A 19,281-nucleotide genomic window follows, 5' to 3' on the forward strand; every position below is an offset into this window, starting at 1 on the left:
TTCCATAGATACTGCATCTTATCTGCCAACCCTGAGCATCTGAAATACCTATCCTCTAGACATCCAAATTCCTAAAGTCCTATTCAAATCTTGCTCAGCCAAAACCCTCATTGATTTCAAAGACGCTGATCTCACTGTAGCATGAAAAGCAGAACTCCTCTGTCAAAGTAACTCAAGCTATAAAGCCAAGAAAATAACAACTCACTTGCCTCAGTGTACAAATTAATATTCATAACACATCTTGCAAGTGCAATACGTAAAACATCATGGTCTTCCATTTCTACACTTCACCTCCTATTCAGTTAACAAGGGCATTTACACTGCTTGATCCCCTTCCTTCACTGCAGTTTTGCATCAGTGTAACTCATGGATGCCTAAACTGCCTCTGCAGTTTATACAAGAGCAGACATTCACTTGGTACAGCCTTTCCCCTCATGTCTTTGATCTTACCCTGACTAAATCACAAATAATTAGCAAGAAGTATTGTTTACTTTTTTCTTTTTTTTCTTTTTCTTTTTCTTTTTCTTTTATTTAAAAGGTCAGCTTTTAATATATTCACTAATAAGGGCTTGATTCTTTTTTTCACCAACACCAACTTGCTAATGAAATTCCACTATGCCAGGTCCTCAGCTAGAATAAATAAATAATCCATGGACTGGGACAACAACTTCAGTCAGACTATTTCTGACTTAAAAAGGGAAACTCTCAAGTCCTAATTATTACTTCCAACTGCCACTTTTTGACATTTTACTGTAATATATTTTAAAAAACAGACAGGAAAGGACTTTTTGTATGTGCTTCTTCAGAGGAAAGAAGAATGACTGTTACATTGAGTATATTTCAGCCACTTATACACCTGCTTTAGCTTAATGTGCAGCAATATTTCTTCATAACTAACTCAGCTCTGCATTTTCAAAAGTTGAACTGTTCTTTTACTGTATCGGTATCTCTCCCGTTTTCCTTAATGGAATCTATATGCTGTGTTTTTATGTACTGTTTTATCTGTATCAATATCTATATCTCTGTTGGGCTCTAAATATTGTCAGTGTTAGAAAAGTGGCAATATTTCCTGTTTACGCCACATTCAGCCCAGCTGATCATTTAAAAACATACATTATTCTGCCACGGTTCGATAGTGCTGTCGCCAGATACCTTCTCCATTTGAATACTATAATGCAGTCAGTTAAGGAACGCAGCAAATGTGCATTTGACCATCTCAGCAGCCTTCAGGAGCAAAATCTTGCTTCTTCCAACAGATGATGACCAAAAATAATCTTTTAAAAGTTCAGAAAACCATGACAAAAATCTCAGTGTAGATTCTCAGCTGACATTAACCAGTTCAATCCTAGTAAGGGAGCTACATCTCTTAATATCTACCAGGGATCACGTGGCATCTACCACAACCACGTAGTACCAGTGGACTAGATGAGCCCTCTAGTTCCAACAATTCTTATTTATTTATTTATTACAGTCAAAGCAACCCCACATGTGCTTAAATTCATCCTCAGCACAACAAAACTACTTCAAGTACACATCCTGGGAACACTTTAAAAGAGCAGGTGGCATGCTATCAAATCAGGACAGAACTGGTTTTGAAATCCTTCCGTGTAATTGCATACTAGAAGAATTCAACACTAGCTGATAAGTAGATAAGCACTGTAAGAAACAGGGGAATGATATATTACTGAAAGCATCTGACAACTCAACACAAAGTATTCCTTTCTTAACAAATAGTATCAGTAAAGAGATTGCAGCAGGTGGGAACTAATGAACAAACATCGGACATCCCAAGATTTCAAAAAATGCTTGATTTTGGACATCATAATTGAGAAATAAAGGTATCTTCAGGGAGGCCTGATTTTAAAAAATCACAAATACTTTCTTGAAATTAGGCATTTCTATGGGATTTTATACTGGACAGAGAAAAACAAAGACGAGGTCACTTGACTTCTGTTTCTGATTGTCCTGCCAAGCCACTCAGAGCTGCCAAGCTCTGACCTCTGACATTATTTGCTTTGTGTAATTTCCACACCTAGAACAGAGGGCTAACAGTTTGTCACCTCACTGGAGTGTCATGAAACTTAGCCAACAGATGCATTTGGCACAGTTCAATGCTTTTCAAGGCAAGGTGATGAGGTAGAGCAAGGGTTCATTTCATGTTACTGTTTTATATAGTATAACAGAATTTAACCATAATCAATATACCACTATCAGATGAAATCAGTACCAAAATACCAACAGCAAAGCTACTAAGTATTTCCCTTCCCTATACTCTAGGCAGAGAGAATCTAAGATATGCAACAGAATAGAAATACTTTTTTTTCCATCTGAAACAGACTTTGGAAATTCAAGTAAAATTTCCATCACCAAAAAAAAAAATAATGCTATCAGGGAAGCACCATTGTTCACAGGCTGTCCAACTTTCAGGGAGCCAGGGTGCTTTGTCCTTAGCTGGTGCTGCCAGTGAGTTGCTGTGCTCAGCAATTCCCCCTTTTCATGCCTTACTTTTTTCTGTCTATACAAGGGAAATTAAGTTCTTTACTTAGCAAATACCACTGAGATCTAAGGACAACAAATAACCATAACACAGATCTGCACTATTTCACAAATCATCTATTATGCTTGCACCCCTATGTCTTTTCTTTTACATTTAGGGGCTCTGTATGGTATTTGATTTTATACTACATTGAATGAAGGTTACAGAGAGATGGCTACTACATTTATGATCAATAGAAAACTGCAGATTTTTTCTCCCAACCAAATCTTTCCAATGATCCAGCAAAACACATCAATAAAAAGCTCTGAATTGACGCTGTTTCCCTATTTCATGCCCTGTTTAAGTTCCCTGGGGATGACAGATTAATTTAATTAGTTTTATTGAACTGCCTAGTTGTTTTTATTGGCAAATCCACTCATACAAAGAAGGCTGCAAATTTCTCTTGGGGTTAGCATTGTCCTGCTGGTCCATTTTTTAAAATTAAAGTAAATTTACTGTCATTTCTTATATAGTTTTCTGCTATGCTTTCTGTGGTTAGACTCAAATTTGTAAAGTGCCTTTGCTGACACTTACGTAGGAAGTTTAAAGTTGTTGTTTTTTCTAAACATGGTTAACAAAATAAGGGGAAGGAGACAGCTACCTTTAAATGGACTGTGAACTAAACATCACTAAGCTTTCACTGGGGAATTAAATTAATCTGATCACAACACAAAATATGGCTCTTGTATGCCACCTGAAAGCAGAGAAATGGTCAGCCACTTCCAGTTTCCTTTGCCTGACAGCCTGCTGGGCACAGAAGCATCAAAAGAGCAGCACTGAGGCTATAAAGCACATAGCCAAGGTTCAGTTTGCTTAGAGATGGGTCTGATCAAAGCCCTCAGACCTCAACTCAGCGCCAGGCAGGATAAAGTAGATCAAATGGAGCAAACTTAATAGCAGGAATGGACTGCATTTAATCCCAGTGGCCAAATGGCCAGGAGCATGGAAAAATTGTGAGTCGAAACTTGGGTTTGGATAGTAACTTTTTATTCTAACAGCAACTTTTTATTCTAGTAGCTGACTGATCCAGGATATCCAGGATCCTGGGCTCTTCTCTCCCTCTCCTCTCCCTCTCCTCTCCCTCTCCTCTCCCTCTCCTCTCTTCTCCTCTCCCTTTCCTCTCCCTCTCCTCTCCCTCTCCTCTCCTCCTTTTCTTTTTTCAAGTGAGAAGAGTAATTTAAAATCTAGATGAAAAACATAAAGTTTGGACTTCATTCTTCTGTGCTTTTTTCTTTGTTTTGTTTTGTTTATAGAAGGTCAAAGGAAATATTTTATGCTCCAGTGAATTTGCCAATCTTCCTCTGAGTTTAGAAGCAGATGCTGTTTTCTAATTTTGGACACCTAATTCTTTCCACCAGATTTCAAGCATTCTTTCTAAGATCTGAAAGAACCCTGTGCAGCATCTTTTTAAAAATTGGAGATTGGGTCTATTTCAATGAGATTTTGTCCAAACATGTTCTAGTGTTTAGTTTTGAAGAGATCACTCACTGACCACATCTACAGAAATCTGTATCACAAATTCTTTTGTAAATCCAACTATTTTGAGGCTTCAACTGCATTGTCAAGACATACACAATTTTTCATTGGACTTACACAACATAGCAGAGTTGTACAACCTCAAAGCAAATGCCAGCTAGCTGTTCTATTACTGGACTTTTTTATAATCAAAGCTAAAAGAGTAAACTAACAAAAACTAAATACGTTAACTTGGCAAAAGCATACAGATGTTCAGTGATTCTAAAACCAATAGAAATTAATGCTTTGAAAAAAATTATTGTAGATAGCCCAGAACAGTCAATGGTGCTTGGGTTTTGTACTCAAGGTATATTCCTTTCAACTTCAACTTGTGTGTAAATTTAATTGATCAAGACTTAGTTAGGAAAACAGATTCTTAGGAGATGCTTGTAAGAATAATAAAGAAACTCCTGGTGATCCAATCTGGGAGCTAGTACAAATTCATGTACAAGTGAAAATCACCTTATATAAATACAGTACTCTGTGAAATCCATGGAATCCAATTATTTCTCTATGCTTTTTCTGTTTTCAATGTTACAACAGTCAAAACTCTATCAGACGGTGATGATTTTCCATTTTTTTTAAGACCTTCTCTACATTTACATACACAACTGAATAGGCTGGGTCATTTGTGTGTACAAACAGGTATCTCCATATCTAATTATGCAGGATGGCAAACTCTAATGCTAATGATAATTGTACTAAGAGGCAGAGTATGGATCTACAGTATTATCAGGCCGAATTCAGAAAGGTAATCTGTAAACGGCTAGATTTTACTTGACACTAACCACAAAATGCCACAGTGAATATCAGAACTCATCACACGAAAGAGAGCATTTCTGGAGCCTATTAACAGACAGTCTTATTAAGCTATCACAGTTGCTTTTTTAAATTATATTTTTAGAAGCCAAATGACTTATTTTTCAAGTGCAAAATTAAGAAACTAAGAATGTGATATTTTGCAGAGTATTTTGCACTGTTCTGATACCAAAATGCCTTGTACCTTAAGTGGAATTTTTGCAGGTCATTAGTTTACAATGCAAACCAGCACCTTTGGGTATTTTTAGAGGAAAATGAAGACAGGAGAAAAACAACCTGAGCTATTTTGCTCATACAAACATAGGAAACTACATTTCTAAGCATTTGATTCAGTTAAAACTCTACCTTTGATAAGCAAAGTTTTAGTGGCAGATGCTGTAGCGACAATGTGAGCAACTGAAATACATGCTGAGGCTTTTTGCAAGTAGTATCATGATATGCAGCATGCTTCTAAGCTAGGGCCTATCCCCAGTGTATCAATCATACATAAAAGAGACCAGAACCTAATTTTCAATCCTCTTATCTCATCTCCCAGTGCCTCCTTTCTCTTCTATTTTTTACTGGGAGGAGAGACAGAAGGCTGCCACAAGATTATTTCTACGGCAGCTTCAACTCCCCCACTGGTTTTCTGCTCAGTGCCTGTGACTGACACTTAGTTCTGCCTGAAGGACAAGGACAGGACAGACTTCTGAGTGCCAATCAATGGAGCATGCTGCATAGTGTAATTGGAAAATACAGTGCTTCTGCAATAAGATGAGGATATTATTCCAAGTGGAAAGCTGTGGTAAAGACAATTATAACTGAGTAATATGTAACTCCCCTTTATCCTTATTGCTCCTGACTTAAACCAGACAGAATAAATGAACCTCAACTACATAATTTGGGTACAGATCGAAACTTCCTGTAATCAGAAGCGCTCAGATCAAGGTTAAGCCCCACCTTTTATTTTATCTTCAAAGCATAAGGTCTTTTCAGCCTAATTACCCTACAGAATTATACTTATATATATAATATTATACCTTTATATCACAATAATATACCTATATATTACCTTCATTCACGTTATTTGTACAGCTAGCTCGGTTCATACCACAGCATAACACAGCAAGCCAGTGTTAAACTGCACAACCCTGGTCCTAGGCCGTCATGTACTATGAAGTACTTTCCTTAGGCTCTTCTTGTCTCAGTATTTCCCTAGCAAAATGACATGGGACTTACTTGGATAGTCTATCCTTCCACACATTGCCCCCCACAACCTCCCTAAAATGAGCAAAACATGGTTAACCATCTGTAGGGCCCTACCTGAGCAGTCTGTGAACCAAGCCAAGGAAAGTTGTCATGAGAGATTTCACTGCTGATAGGAAAAACAAAAGCATCAAAAGGATTTGCCTAAGGTCATGTAGCAAGTGAGTAACAGAACAAGACTAAATACTACTCCTCTTTTTACCTTCCCTTCTGGCTGCAATTTCTAATGGGAAATTTGGGTGGTACGTACCTTTCAAAAGATAAGTGAACGAGTTTAGAAACTCGTCATATGACTGCTCATGGCTATTAATAAATTGATCAAGGACGCTGTTGTTTAATGATTGTTCTTCCATGATCCACACCTTTACAGTCAGACGGTATATCTGCTTTAGCAGGCTTCTTCTGTAACAAAAAGAAAAGAGCCACATGTAGGGAGAAAATATGTTAACTGAAGAGTTCCTAACCCATATTTATAAGCACCAGAATGTCAATTTTTATTTCACTCCTTGTGAAGTACTGATCGCTGCAGTGAGACTTTACACATTTTCCCAGAATTCAAGGAAACACGGTAATTTTAAGTGCAAAGGTAGACTGTGAAGATGTATGCCCAAAATTTAAGTCCTCGGGTACCATGGGCCAGAGAAGTGCCTCTCTCAGTGGGGCTCCTTCCCCTCATTGTAAGTTGCTTGGTGTAAAACCTGCCAACCCCCTGTCTTCTTTGCAGAAATAGTGACACCACTCGCTAGCATGTTGGATTTTACAAGTAGGACACCTGTACATTCAAAACTTGGACTGAATCCATCATCTTGCAGGTGCATTATTCACTGTACCATCAAAGCCACTAAACCCAGATGTTGTAGGGCACGTTAAATGACGGTGATGTGCGCGTGCATGCTGAGGCAGCACACAGGCCGAGACGAGCATGATGGAGCTGGGCCACAGAGGAAGGCCAGGGCCCCATCCTGAGAAGGGAACAAATGTTGAGAGCTGAAGACACACTGTGCATGCTCTTCTTAACCTGTATAAGCACATTTTAACAGCTCTGTGACATTAGTTAGTTAATATTACTAATTTTTTATACATATAGAGACAGAGTACTGGAAGTAGAAAGACACGGGTGGAGGCATGGACAGACCTAATTCTCTCACACAGTGGCAACCTAACTAAAATAATTAAATGACCGGTTTGCATACATTAATATGATAAAGATACAAGAATGCAATAGTGACCTAGGGCATGATTTTTACATGTTCCCATGTTTCTTCCCCTGATTTACCACAGCATTAGGAAGTGTCTTTGGGGAACGAAACCTTAGATCTTCAGCAAAATCTCATATCAACTACACTAAGGATGGGCTGAGAACCTGATTTTAAAGTTAAATAAGATTGAACAAGAATTGTTCCAAGCCCAGCAGGAAAATAAAGCACGATTTCTAATGTCAAACTCTAATTTTGTTGAACTGCCAGCGCGTAAAGGCAGCTGATGTTCTGAAGATGTAAAAACACCTGCACAGCCACATAACCTGAAGTTTAAGTCTTCTCATGTTTTGCAAAAAACAAACAAGCATTAATCTCTCTGTGGACTGACCAAGCAGAATATCATTTACCAGAGTCTCAGGGTGGTTTATGCAAATTACAGTAGTTTTAGAGGGAAGCAATGCCTTTCTATTCCTCATTACTGTTCAGTTATTAGAGTCATCATTTGAGGTAAATTTCATTATGTGAAAGACTGCAGTGATTTGTAAGGCCAGTGTCAAAGGGAAAAATATACATACGTATATTTAATCAAGAAAATGGTAATAATTTTTAGTTTTTCTTTGGCGTCTGGCATCTAGGATCTCCAAGTCCTTTATAAACACTAATGAAATAAACTTCACAATAGTCCCATGAGGAAGAACAAATATTATTCCCAATAACAGATGAGAAAAACTGAGTCACAGAGAGTTCAAATGACTTATTAACAAATCAGAGGAGGTCTGGCAATACAGCTTAGATTCCTTTACCCTAAAATGCTCTAATAAGATAGAAAGTTGATAATTTGGGGAAACAGTTGTATAATTAACCAAACTGAATGGCTGCTTTCTCAGTGTCTACAGCCACCCAGCCATCAGCTTAGAATTAAGCATCCAGATCATGTGCTAGCAAAATGCTCTAGCTCAATTCTCACCCTCCTGTGCAGCCTTTACTTTCTGCACAACTTGGGAAACTTCCTTCAGGTTTTAACATCCTGTACTGGACAAGCTGTGGAGGACCAATAGTACACCACCACCCTGGATAAACACCAGGTTTTGACTCCGTATGATTAGCTAGGGAATGCAGTGCTGAATGCAGCTTGACAAAGTTTTAGCCATATTACAATTGTAAAAACCTGAATATCAGCCTCATGAAAAAGCCAGCAAGGGATTCTGCTAGCATATAATCTAATATTCAATACCTGGAATCTCCTGATATAACCTATAAAAGAAGTTATCCCTAAAGGTTTTAAACATACATTTCACTCAGCCTATGCATTTTCATCTAGCATGTACTTCCAATATGCATGCACCGGGAGAAGCTTCACCAAAATAGTACTACTTTAAAAAAATTAAAAAAAAAATAAAAAAAAGCAGAGAAAATTCCCTGGATAGTCCAAGCATGGGAAAAGATGTCTTTCTCAAGACTGACAGGGTTTTTTACCGAAATATGGACCAAATTTTTACCCAAGACAAAGCCGTAAATCCAGAGTATTTCTCGTACAGCCAATATAGTTGTTGCTGGCTGACACTAGTATATGAGGTCTGCTACCAGAGGTGTCAAAGCCATTCATCATGGTTAAGGAAATAACTTATAACTCATAGGTGGCATTTCCTTATTTTTTCCTTACAAAAAACACAGAGAATATATTCTGTAACATGAGTGCACTGAATTATTCATATTTTAATAAAACCTAAATTGGAAAAGAGGGGAAAAAACCCTATTTGTAGTTTTGGCAGTCATCTGCTTATTTTATCTCCATTGCTTTTTATGAGAAATTCACAGTTTTGTTTAAAAAAAAATAAAGCAAGAAATAAAATGCAAAATGGGATACAGAAGTAACAGTGCAACACAGTCTTAACCTTTCCTTGCATAGCCACAAAGCTGTTATTTAATTCTACAGAACCAGGATATCAGACAGAAGAACCAGCTAGGTCCTAATAACAGCTTAGCTTCTATCAGAAGAACATCCCTTCTCTTAACCAACAGAGAGAGACTGGCAGCTAGACCTACCTGTCCAACCTATTTTCAATTACTTTGAAGAACGGCAGGGTGCTATTTCATCAGCCTAAATGAAAGCACAGATGTCAGTATTTGGAGAACAAGTACTATTCCTGAAACTGAACATATGGTTAAGATGGATGATACCATGGTGAGGTGTTCAAAAACTTAGCTCTCAGACTGTTCGAAAAACTTAGCTCTCAAACTGTTACAGTTTTTATATTTTTCATTTTCATTTCACTTTGCTTTTCTGCTGTTTCCCCACTTCCTTTTTATCCGAGTCTCTCTTAAATGAACCCCAAAATGTATGAAGTGCAGAGTTTTGTGATGTAAAGAAACTACAGCCAAACTGACCAGAAGACTCTCCAGAATAAATAAATAAATAAATTATTTTTTTTTAATTTAAAATGATGGATTGGAATCACCTGCAATTTATGAACTGGATACAATCACACCTCTAAGAACGAAACAACTGTGTTGTTCTGCTAGACAGTAACTACTACCAGAATCGAAAACTTATCTTTCTCCCAAAGGGCATCAACTTTCATCAAAGGTTTCAAGGAAAGTAAGACAAAGATATCCGATCCTTTCCCTGAGCTGTCTCTGGATAGATTTAGAGTCAAATATCAGTAAGAGATGCATTCAAGCAGCAGCTATCCTTTTCTCTTTTTGCATTTCACTCCTGTTCACTCATCCAAATTACTATAATGAGGTTTCTTGAGGCAATCATTCATTCAGTCTTGCTGATCGTCAGCAGATTGTGTAAAATCAATTTTATTTCTCAAAATGCAGTCTTCTTTCCAGCAGTTTAAGCCAAATCAGAAATCTCTGCGTTGAATCACAAAGGAAGGTCAAGTGAGTATTAGTGTGATTTCAATTATGCAGTTGTTAGTTCTATTAAACAATAGAGAAGTGTGGTGGAATATGGTTTTCCTGGTGTATGCTGCGTTTTGAATGTTTTATTATGTTTCTTTTATACAGAACATAGGTAATGAATGAAAAATCAGGATTCTGAATTTTTAAATGGGAAGAGCAATGAGCTACTCCTCTCTACAAAGTCAATAAAACCTCACATAATTTTATTATACTGAAAAAGAAAAATGAAAAAAAAACACTTCTCTAGTCCTTTTGGCATAGGTTAAAGTCAGGTTGCTACAATATGAACTTGACCTACCAAAAATCATTCTTGATTAAAATAAGCAATATTTGTTTATAGATCACTTGCAGGCTCATGGGAAGCATCACTAAATACACCTGTTCTCAAGATTTTATAGACTATGTCTGTACAAATCAGATCGAACACAAATACATTATTGTTACTTCTTCTATGCTGGACACTGCCTGATCTTTTTCCCTGTGCAGCTAACACAGCAACTAAACCTCTCACAACCTTTTTCAAAGGAGTCTTTAATACTTCAGATTTAACTAACATCTCATAAAAGCAACCACACTGTCTTACAACCCACAACACAGGACAAAGCAACAAATATTTCTGTAGCAGCTCTCACCCACAGAGCATTCCCGTGCTGGTCTGCACTATAATGACCTGGATTTGCAGGACTCTTTTGCCCTGGCTAGTTAAGCAAGGAGGCATGCAAAGCTGGAGCTCCTGCATGTCCTTAAATAAATGCCTTTTTTGTTGCCTATGGACATCCTAGGAATGTCACCCTAAGAAGCATCTCAGGATGGCACTTGGAAAGTGGGCTAAGGGAAGGGATCGATCCTGCGAGTTCTTGAGTGTAGTGAGAAAGGCACCAAATGTTTTCAGTGGGGTAGCACAGAAAAGTTACCCGCTCTCCAATGAGCTGTTCACTTGTTGCCTGGACACCTGCAGAACTACAGCCACAGAAGCAAGCCATCCCTGCCTGCAGTCCTGCCCTACTTGTCCCTCTTCTCCTTCTTCTCCTTCTTCTCCTCCTCCTCCTCCTCCTGCAGCCCTCCAGCTGTGGGGCGGCAGGGCCACACCAGCCTGACCGCAGGGAGCCCTGGCCACAGCCAGCTGCGGATCTACCCAACCACAGGGACAAGCTAACTAAAAAGTTTCAATCACGAAGCACAAAACCTTTCGAAGGACGTTTCTTGCAGTGCCTCTCAATTCAGCGTGATCTGCAACAGCTAATCCCGCTTAAATCAACTGGACGTTTGCCACTACCTTCAGCAGGAGAAGGTCTTAAGGGCACGCACTTAATGCATCAGCAATTTGCTCGAACGGGAGCTGCATCTGCTTATGTAAGCTCATTACTGAGCCCCAGAGCCGACCTTCATGGTGGTCAAAGCCCCGCGCCTCTCACGCGCAGCTCCTACGGGCTTTTAAGGCCTGTATCAGAGGGCTCTAATTGCCAGCAGGCACATTGATCCTGGGGGATTTCCGAGCTACTGTGTCTGCCCCAGGCATGATCAGAGGGATGGTTTTTTTTGTTGCTGTTCTTGTTTTTTGATGAGTTTCCAATCGCTTCAAGAGTGCTGTGCACTTTAAAGCTGGAGGCCTGACAATGGTAACGCTTCCTGCGCACCAAACACTGGTGAAGCATGGGGGCCAGTGGGATGTCGCAGTCAAAGCACAGCTGGGTGTGATCAGCTGCCCTAAATACTGGCTACTGGTGGTTTTAGATGAGATTCTAGGACACTGGATGCCCCGTGCCATTTTTTTCTCCACAGGCTTCATCCCCAAGGTCTCGGCTAAACGTCCAGGCGAGGCTTACACAAGTCAGACGGCCTTGCCTTCCTTGGCCTCACTGGAGCACATTGCTGCCACCCCACAGACCAACCTCTGCCTCTGAGCTGACTGCACTTCACCCACAGAAAATATGCTGAAAAGCCTGGAAACGCCTCAATACAATTTGGAATGAAGATATAAACCACACATTATTTTAACTAATTAACTGTAGGAGAAGAAAATCAAGTGAAACTAAGCATTTCCGTGACAGTGAGCAATCTGCTGAAAACATACTACCTTGGTCAACGCTATTAAAACAGAAATTGTGAAGAAGAAGTTTATTTTTTCATTTTCGTATTGGTTCTCTGCCAAAGAAATTCAGGATGCAAATCCTAGGTGTTCTTGCTATGAGCTGGACAGCTCTAAACATGATTTTTCTGCCTTGTACATACATTATCCCACGGCTACTTGCTGCCTGCAGCTCCTCCAAAGCGGTTTGTCACTGACAGTTACAGAAGACCAGCTTGGACAGACCACATCCTCATCCAAAACTGACGTGCCATTGCCAACAAACTTTAATTTCTCTGTCTTCTCATCCACAGTAATTGGAAAAAGAATTTCTAAAGATAAGACATCAACTGGCAGGAGGAGAATAAAATGAATGTATAGTATTAAATGAGACAACTGAGGTTTGGATTTTCTCTCATTTCTATCTCTCTTGTCAGTAGATCTTTTGTTTGCAGACCCAGACAAGGGTTAGACTATGTCAAGCATTCGGATAAGCAGCTGTCAAATATCATCTAAGCACTACCAAAAATACAAATAGATCTGCTCTGAATAGCCTTATATTTTGGGGAAGCTAAGTTCTTTAGCCTTGAACTCTGCAGTGCAGTTTACTTCTGCTCTTTGTTTCACTAGAGAAGTAATAGGCCCGTGTGGACGTTACAGGGCACAGTGCCTCAGAGCTGTTGTATTTCAGCTGAGAAACACCACCACATCCTACATGCATTACAGTTATTCAACGTCTCAGGATGATTTTCACAAACATTGGGTATGTTTGCTTTCCTGTAATAACCAAATTCCATTTCAAGCTCTTCCTATTTCTATTCTCACTGCAGTTTCAAATGGGAGATGAGATATTTCTAAAATACTGTGTAGCAGATGTTGTAACTCAGGAGTGGGTGAAGTAGGTCCAGGAAAGCAGAAGCAGGGAGCTATGAAGAGTGAATTGTTTTCCAGGTTCATCTGTTTATTTGCCGTGCAATGTTATGCAAGTGGCTTACCCTCTGTGCCCCAGTGCTGCTAGCTGCTGAAAGAATACGCTCCCATAGGACTTGGCAGAGTCTAATTGCATTTTGTAGGAGAAAAGCTCTGTGAATCTGATGAAAACTGCCACATAACGGTGCAAACTTTTATTAATCTCTAAAATCTGAGCAGAAGACCACTAAAGTAGGGGGAAAAAAGCATTTCTAATGACTTCAGTGGACTTTGGATTGGAATTTTAGTCAGTCCTCACTCACTTGGTTGCATACATGTGCCATTTCCTTTGCTCTATTTCAATGTCACTACCTACTTGCAGCTGAGCCTTCCTGGGGAAAGCAGTTAGTGTGCCAGTCAGCACAAGGTTATTTCCTTTTACTAGATATTGAAATGAGTTTGCCTTTGAACTCAAAAATTACTTGCGTTTATATTCTCCATTACATTGGCATTGGAAAATTCCAAAAGAGAGCACAAGCTTCACGGGTTTAGCAGTATAAAAAATTAAACTATGCCTTACTGAAAGCTTTTACAATCTAAACAACAGAAATCTCCTGCCACTCTGGTCTGGTTCAACTGCAAAGAGTTAACACTTCTAAAGGCTGACGGGTTTCTTGTTGTGCCATCTGAAGACAAGAGAGGAAAGACACACACACAAAAAAAAAAAAAAAAACGGTCACAGCCAGTTAGCCACAGCAGACTGAGTTCTCAGGAGCACATCTGCAAATTAAGCAGATAGATTCCCCTCCATGCCACAAGCCCCCCGTGCTGTCAGAGAAGATCCTCAAAGTGCTCACATTTGAATCCCAATAACATAGAAAGCTTTCGGAGGACGCAAAAGCACTCTATCAGCCAGGTACGTCTGACTTATTGTTTTGCCCAAAGCAAACTTGGTTGATACACTTAGCAAATGTTTTGAGAAATAGTATATAGAAATTTCCTGTTCTTAATCCTACTTACTGGGCGCTTCTAAGCTCTGTAGGTGTCTGGATGCTACTTTGACTGTGAAGAATTTGGGAACAGCACTTGCTTGTCAGGGATATGCTCTATTTCCTTTTGCAAATGGAGACCCCACAGATCAGTCAGACAGAAAGAAAAGATACACAATACTGCAAAACAAATTTAATTCTACTGTAGATTACTGTTTTTCTTGCCAAGTTACAAATAACTGTAAACTAATGACAGAATCTGATGGTTAGCAATGAGCATTTACCAATGAAGACTCCATGCTATGCTGCAATCCATTTTTTCTCCCTATTTACTCAGTGCTGTTGAAATACTTCATTTTGTACCTCGGACTTTTGGTTCACTATTTGGCAGCATTCAGACTACCAAGAAATTATCATGAATATGTTTTTTTTAATGGTGACAAAATAAATACTAACATGGAAGGTCATACTAAACAACAGTATTGATGGCTCATGGTTTTCCTGTTTAAAATGCTTTCATTGCCTAATTGGGGAGCAGGCACAGCACACAGGTGAACAATTACTACATATGGTCAAAGTGAACAGTATGTGGTAAACACACTCTGGGAGTGACTCAGTGCCTTAAGATTTGACATTTTCTAAACCCTAGACATGCTAGGACCTAGGGCACAGATCCTATGGGAGACCTGCAGCCTTCTGCAGCAGAAGCTAAAAGCCAAGGATAGCCAAAGGCATCTAAGTATCACTCGATGTTTAGGCATCTGAATCCTACTCTTTCTTTATAAGGCACACGCATCTGTAATTCTTACTGAATGATTAATATACTTTCTGAAATAATCCCCCACACACAAGATTTTAAATATGTCCCTCTATTTCCATAGCAAGAACATTTCAAATCATATTAGCTAGTGCTTTTAGAAGAGCACCTTCTCTCTTAATTTGATCCTCCTTAAACAGATCTCCCGATGAATTTATCTAAATCTCAATTTCTTGTAATATCCTTTTGCAATACAACTATTAACTGAAAAACTCAGTTCAAAATAATAAATTTGATTTCAAACTAAAATAGAGAGAATACTTGTTTTTCTCTTCTTTTTAGCTCCTAGCTCAGATCTCCACAGTTCACTTTTCAAATTCAGGGGTTATAAAATTAATGTTGAAATTCTCACTTATTTGTACAATCCTTGGAGCTTGGTCTTTTAAAAATATACCAAATACGATAAAGCATGACTCAAGTCACCGTAACTGGTAGTTGTTTATTTAACTCCATCCTTCTCTCTTCATCCACCTCTTCTTTTTCTTCCTGTAGTATCCTTTCCTCTCTATCTTGTGCTGCACCACGGCTAAGGCATTTGTGTTTCCCTTCACACTGGCACTAATGCCAAGCCCGCTCCACAGTGAGATGGTTTTAAGCATAAAGCCACCAAAAAAAAAAAAACAAAAAAAATTTGGCTCCCTAAAATTGTTCAGGGTCAAAGAAGCATTGCCCCAAGGGCATCAGTGGTGTTGGAAGGCCAGAAGTGGAGGTAAGCACAGGCCAACCACATGGTGTCACCACAATTAACATGGGACAGTCTGGAAAGCCAAAGCAATTCCAGCAAGTCCCTAAGGAGATGCATCTGTCACAGAATCTAGGATAACTATTTTCTGCTTTATGTACTGATGTGCTTGCTTATATAAAATGCAAGGAACATTAAGGGATGACAAGGAGGAAGTGCACTTGTGGTTATTTAACCTGTGAATTTTGTGTGTCTGTCAATCTCACATTCATCTCAGTAAACCCAAATTAGTGCATACTCCTCTAGAAAGACCATTTTTGAGTGGTAGTAAGAAGCAAGCAGCAGAGATTTCTGTTCAACATCTTGCCTGCAGGTAAACAACCTGGCAAATCTCTCTCCATGCAAACAAGTACAAAACCTGCTGTATACACCAACATCCTCAGAACAGAGTTAACTAATTTAATTACATCCTAACTGAACTTCATCTACAGTGCAGTACTTCTGAAAAGGAATCTAAATTCAGAAAAAAATACCGCCTTTAGGACAGAGAAATTGGCTACACAGCAAACACTGCTTGACTGTGATCCTTCAATGATTCCAAAGTGTACAAAAAGACTGGTGTGTGTATATATATATACATTATATGTTTATATATATGTATTTAAATAGACTCAGTAGTGGCCACGTCAGCCCTATCCATGTGCTGTGGTCCAAGCACATCTGACCAGGCCTACCTACATTTGAAAGCATTGAATAGCAGACCTATGCACAAGCTTGCATCCTAGAAAGTGGAGCTGGCAGGCAGTACAGGAATGCAGTACAACAGTTCTTGCTGTGCATGAGAACATACTCGGATGGCAATTTGATGTGGCCGGTGCTGTCAGTTCCCATGATTTCACAGGAATCTCACTGCACGCAGCTGTCCTGGAACCCCCAGGTTTTGCTGGCTCACAACTAGAAGATACGCGTCCTCCCTGAAAGAAGAAACCTTACGCTTCTTGCTTTTGCTATTACAGCAAAAAGAAAAGCACATATAATGAAAATATGAAACCTGAAGATATCAAAACAAAAAAAAAAAAAGGAACTATATTTTAAGATGCAACGCAATTTTTATTTTTGTTTTGTTGTTGCTGCTGTTTGTTTGCTTTGTTGTTGTTTTTTTTGTTTTGTTTTGTTTTGGTTTGTTTTTTTTTTGTTTTGTTTTCGTTTTTTTTTTTGCTTTTTATTTTCCAAATATTGTACTTGAAAGATGGCTTACAACCTTAAATCACACAGATTTGCGGAGGGCTTCACTGAAGGATCGACTACAAGGCACACCCCTGCTGTCACCACAGGCCACCAAACGGGCCGGTTGTTTTCCTCCCCTAGCACCTCGGCTGTGCCAAGCTAGCTCGGAGCTCCTGCCCAGCCCGGCTGCACGGCGCACTGCAGATGCGTGAACACAAAGCAAACCCCAGCCTGCGCAGCCTGCTCGGGAAGGCACACACTGCACAGGCGCTGGATATGCACCCCCGAGCGGGCAGCTTGCCTCCAAGAGGCTTCCTAGCGCCGGCAGACACTCAGCGGGGCCCCTGCTGCTGCTCCCCGCCCGCCGCCCCACTCACCCCGCCAGTCCCGCTCCTCCGGCCCGGGCCGGGCCGGGCCTGCTCCAGCGGCCGAGCGACAACTACAAACCCCAGCAGCCCGCGCGGCCGCTGCCTCCATGGCAACGGGGGGCCCGCTGAGGGGACTCCATGGCTGCGGGGACCGGCCCGGGGGGCTGAGGAGTCTGTACCAGTCCCTGTCCCTGTCCCTGTCCTGTCCCTGCCCAAGTGTTCTGCTTTTCAATTCCAGGCCGTGTTTTTTACAGAACTCCTACACAGTTTTCACAGAACCAAAAATGCACACTTCATACCATTTATTCAAGTAAAGTTAAATGCTTTCCCAGAGCACTTACAACACGCTTCCTTCACGCCTTTTCTTTTTTTCTCTCAGATACCAAAACATGGCCCAGTCAGCGGACGCAATGTCACTGCAGATGGTGTCAGCTGTCAGTAACTCCTCCTTGCTTCAGCCGGGCTGTTCGCTGCTGAATTTTGATGGGCATGTCTTCTTTTTTGGGCAGAAAGGGTGGCCGAAGAGATCCTGCCCCACTGGTGTTTTCTATCTTGATATAAAGCAGAATGAGCTCAAAATGAAACCTGTCTTCTTCTCTAAGGATTCCTGTTATCTTCCCCCTCTCCGCTACCCCGCAATTTGCACGTTTAGAGGCAATGAGGAGTCCAATAAGCACCAGTATATCATTCATGGTGGGAAAACACCTAACAATGATCTTTCTGATAAGATCTACATTATGAGTCTAGTAAGCAAAACTAGCAAGAAAACCACTTTTCAATGTGTTGAGAAAGATCTGGGTGGAGATGTCCCTGAAGCTAGATATGGGCATACAATTAATGTAGTTCATAGCCGGGGAAAAAGCATGAGCGTTATATTTGGAGGTAGATCATATATTCCTCTTGCACAGAGAACCACTGAAAAATGGAACAGTGTGGTTGACTGTTTGCCATCTGTGTTTCTTGTTGATTTTGAGTTTGGATGCTGTACGTCATACATACTTCCAGAGCTTCAAGATGGACTTTCTTTCCATGTTTCAGTTGCCAGGAATGACACAATCTACATTTTGGGAGGCCATTCACTTCAAAATAACACCCGGTCCCCCAGTTTATACAAGCTAAAAGTTGACCTCCCCCTAGGCAGCCCAGCTCTGACCTGCAGTGTCTTGCCAGGGGGAATATCCGTGTCAAGTGCTATTGTGACTCAGACCAGTGATACCGAATTTGTCCTTGTTGGGGGCTACCAGTCTGACAGCCAGAAGCGGTTGGTCTGTAACACCATAGTTTTGGAAGATGATAAGATAGAGATTGTTGAAAGGGCAAGCCCGGACTGGACACCAGATATTAAACACTGCAGGATGTGGTTTGGCTGTGATATGGGCAAAGGGTCTGTATTGCTGGGCATTCCAGGGGCCAACAAACAGTTAATCTCAGATGCAAACTACTTCTACATTTTGAGATGCAAAGGAGCAGAAGAGGACGAGGAGGAAGAACTGACAGCACAAATTTGCAGTCAGGCATCTACCGAAGACCAAGGAGACTCCACTCCGTTTGAAGATTCAGAAGAGTTTTGTTTTAGTGCAGAAGCCAGTAGCTTTGATGTTGATGATATTGACACTTACAATGAAGATGATGAAGAAGATGAATCAGAAACAGGTTACTGGATCACCTGCTGTGCCAGCTGCAATATTGATATTAACACTTGGGTGCCTTTCTATTCAACAGAACTCAATAAGCCTGCAATGATCCTGTGTTCCCATGGGGCTGGCCATTGGGTCCATGCACAATGTATGGATCTGTCAGAGAGCATGCTCCTACATCTCTCAGAAGAAAATATCAAGTATTTCTGCAACGAACATGTTGATCTTAATAAAGGGCTACAAACTCCCAAAAAGGCGATGCATCTGAAAAAGCAACCCATGAAACCGCTGCGCAAAAAGAAAACCATGAATTTAACAACACCAGTGAAAAAGTCCTTTCTTCGGAGATTATTTGAATAG

The 19,281-nt window shown here is 40.2% G+C and overlaps 1 protein-coding gene across 1 annotated transcript; it reads left to right on the plus strand.

Annotated features, from left to right (window-relative positions):
* Positions 1–1,173: 1,173 nt before the first annotated feature.
* Positions 1,174–19,281, plus strand: RAG2 (recombination activating 2; the record flags this gene model as incomplete). The annotated part of the gene is made up of 2 exons (XM_084288455.1): positions 1,174–1,256; positions 17,664–19,281. 2 exons carry the CDS (start codon positions 1,174–1,176, stop codon positions 19,279–19,281), a joined length of 1,701 nt encoding a protein of 566 aa, XP_084144581.1.

The sequence above is a fragment of the Netta rufina genome, assembly GCF_964035555.1.
Source record: "Netta rufina genome assembly, chromosome: 5".
NCBI classification, from domain to species: Eukaryota; Metazoa; Chordata; class Aves; order Anseriformes; family Anatidae; genus Netta; species Netta rufina.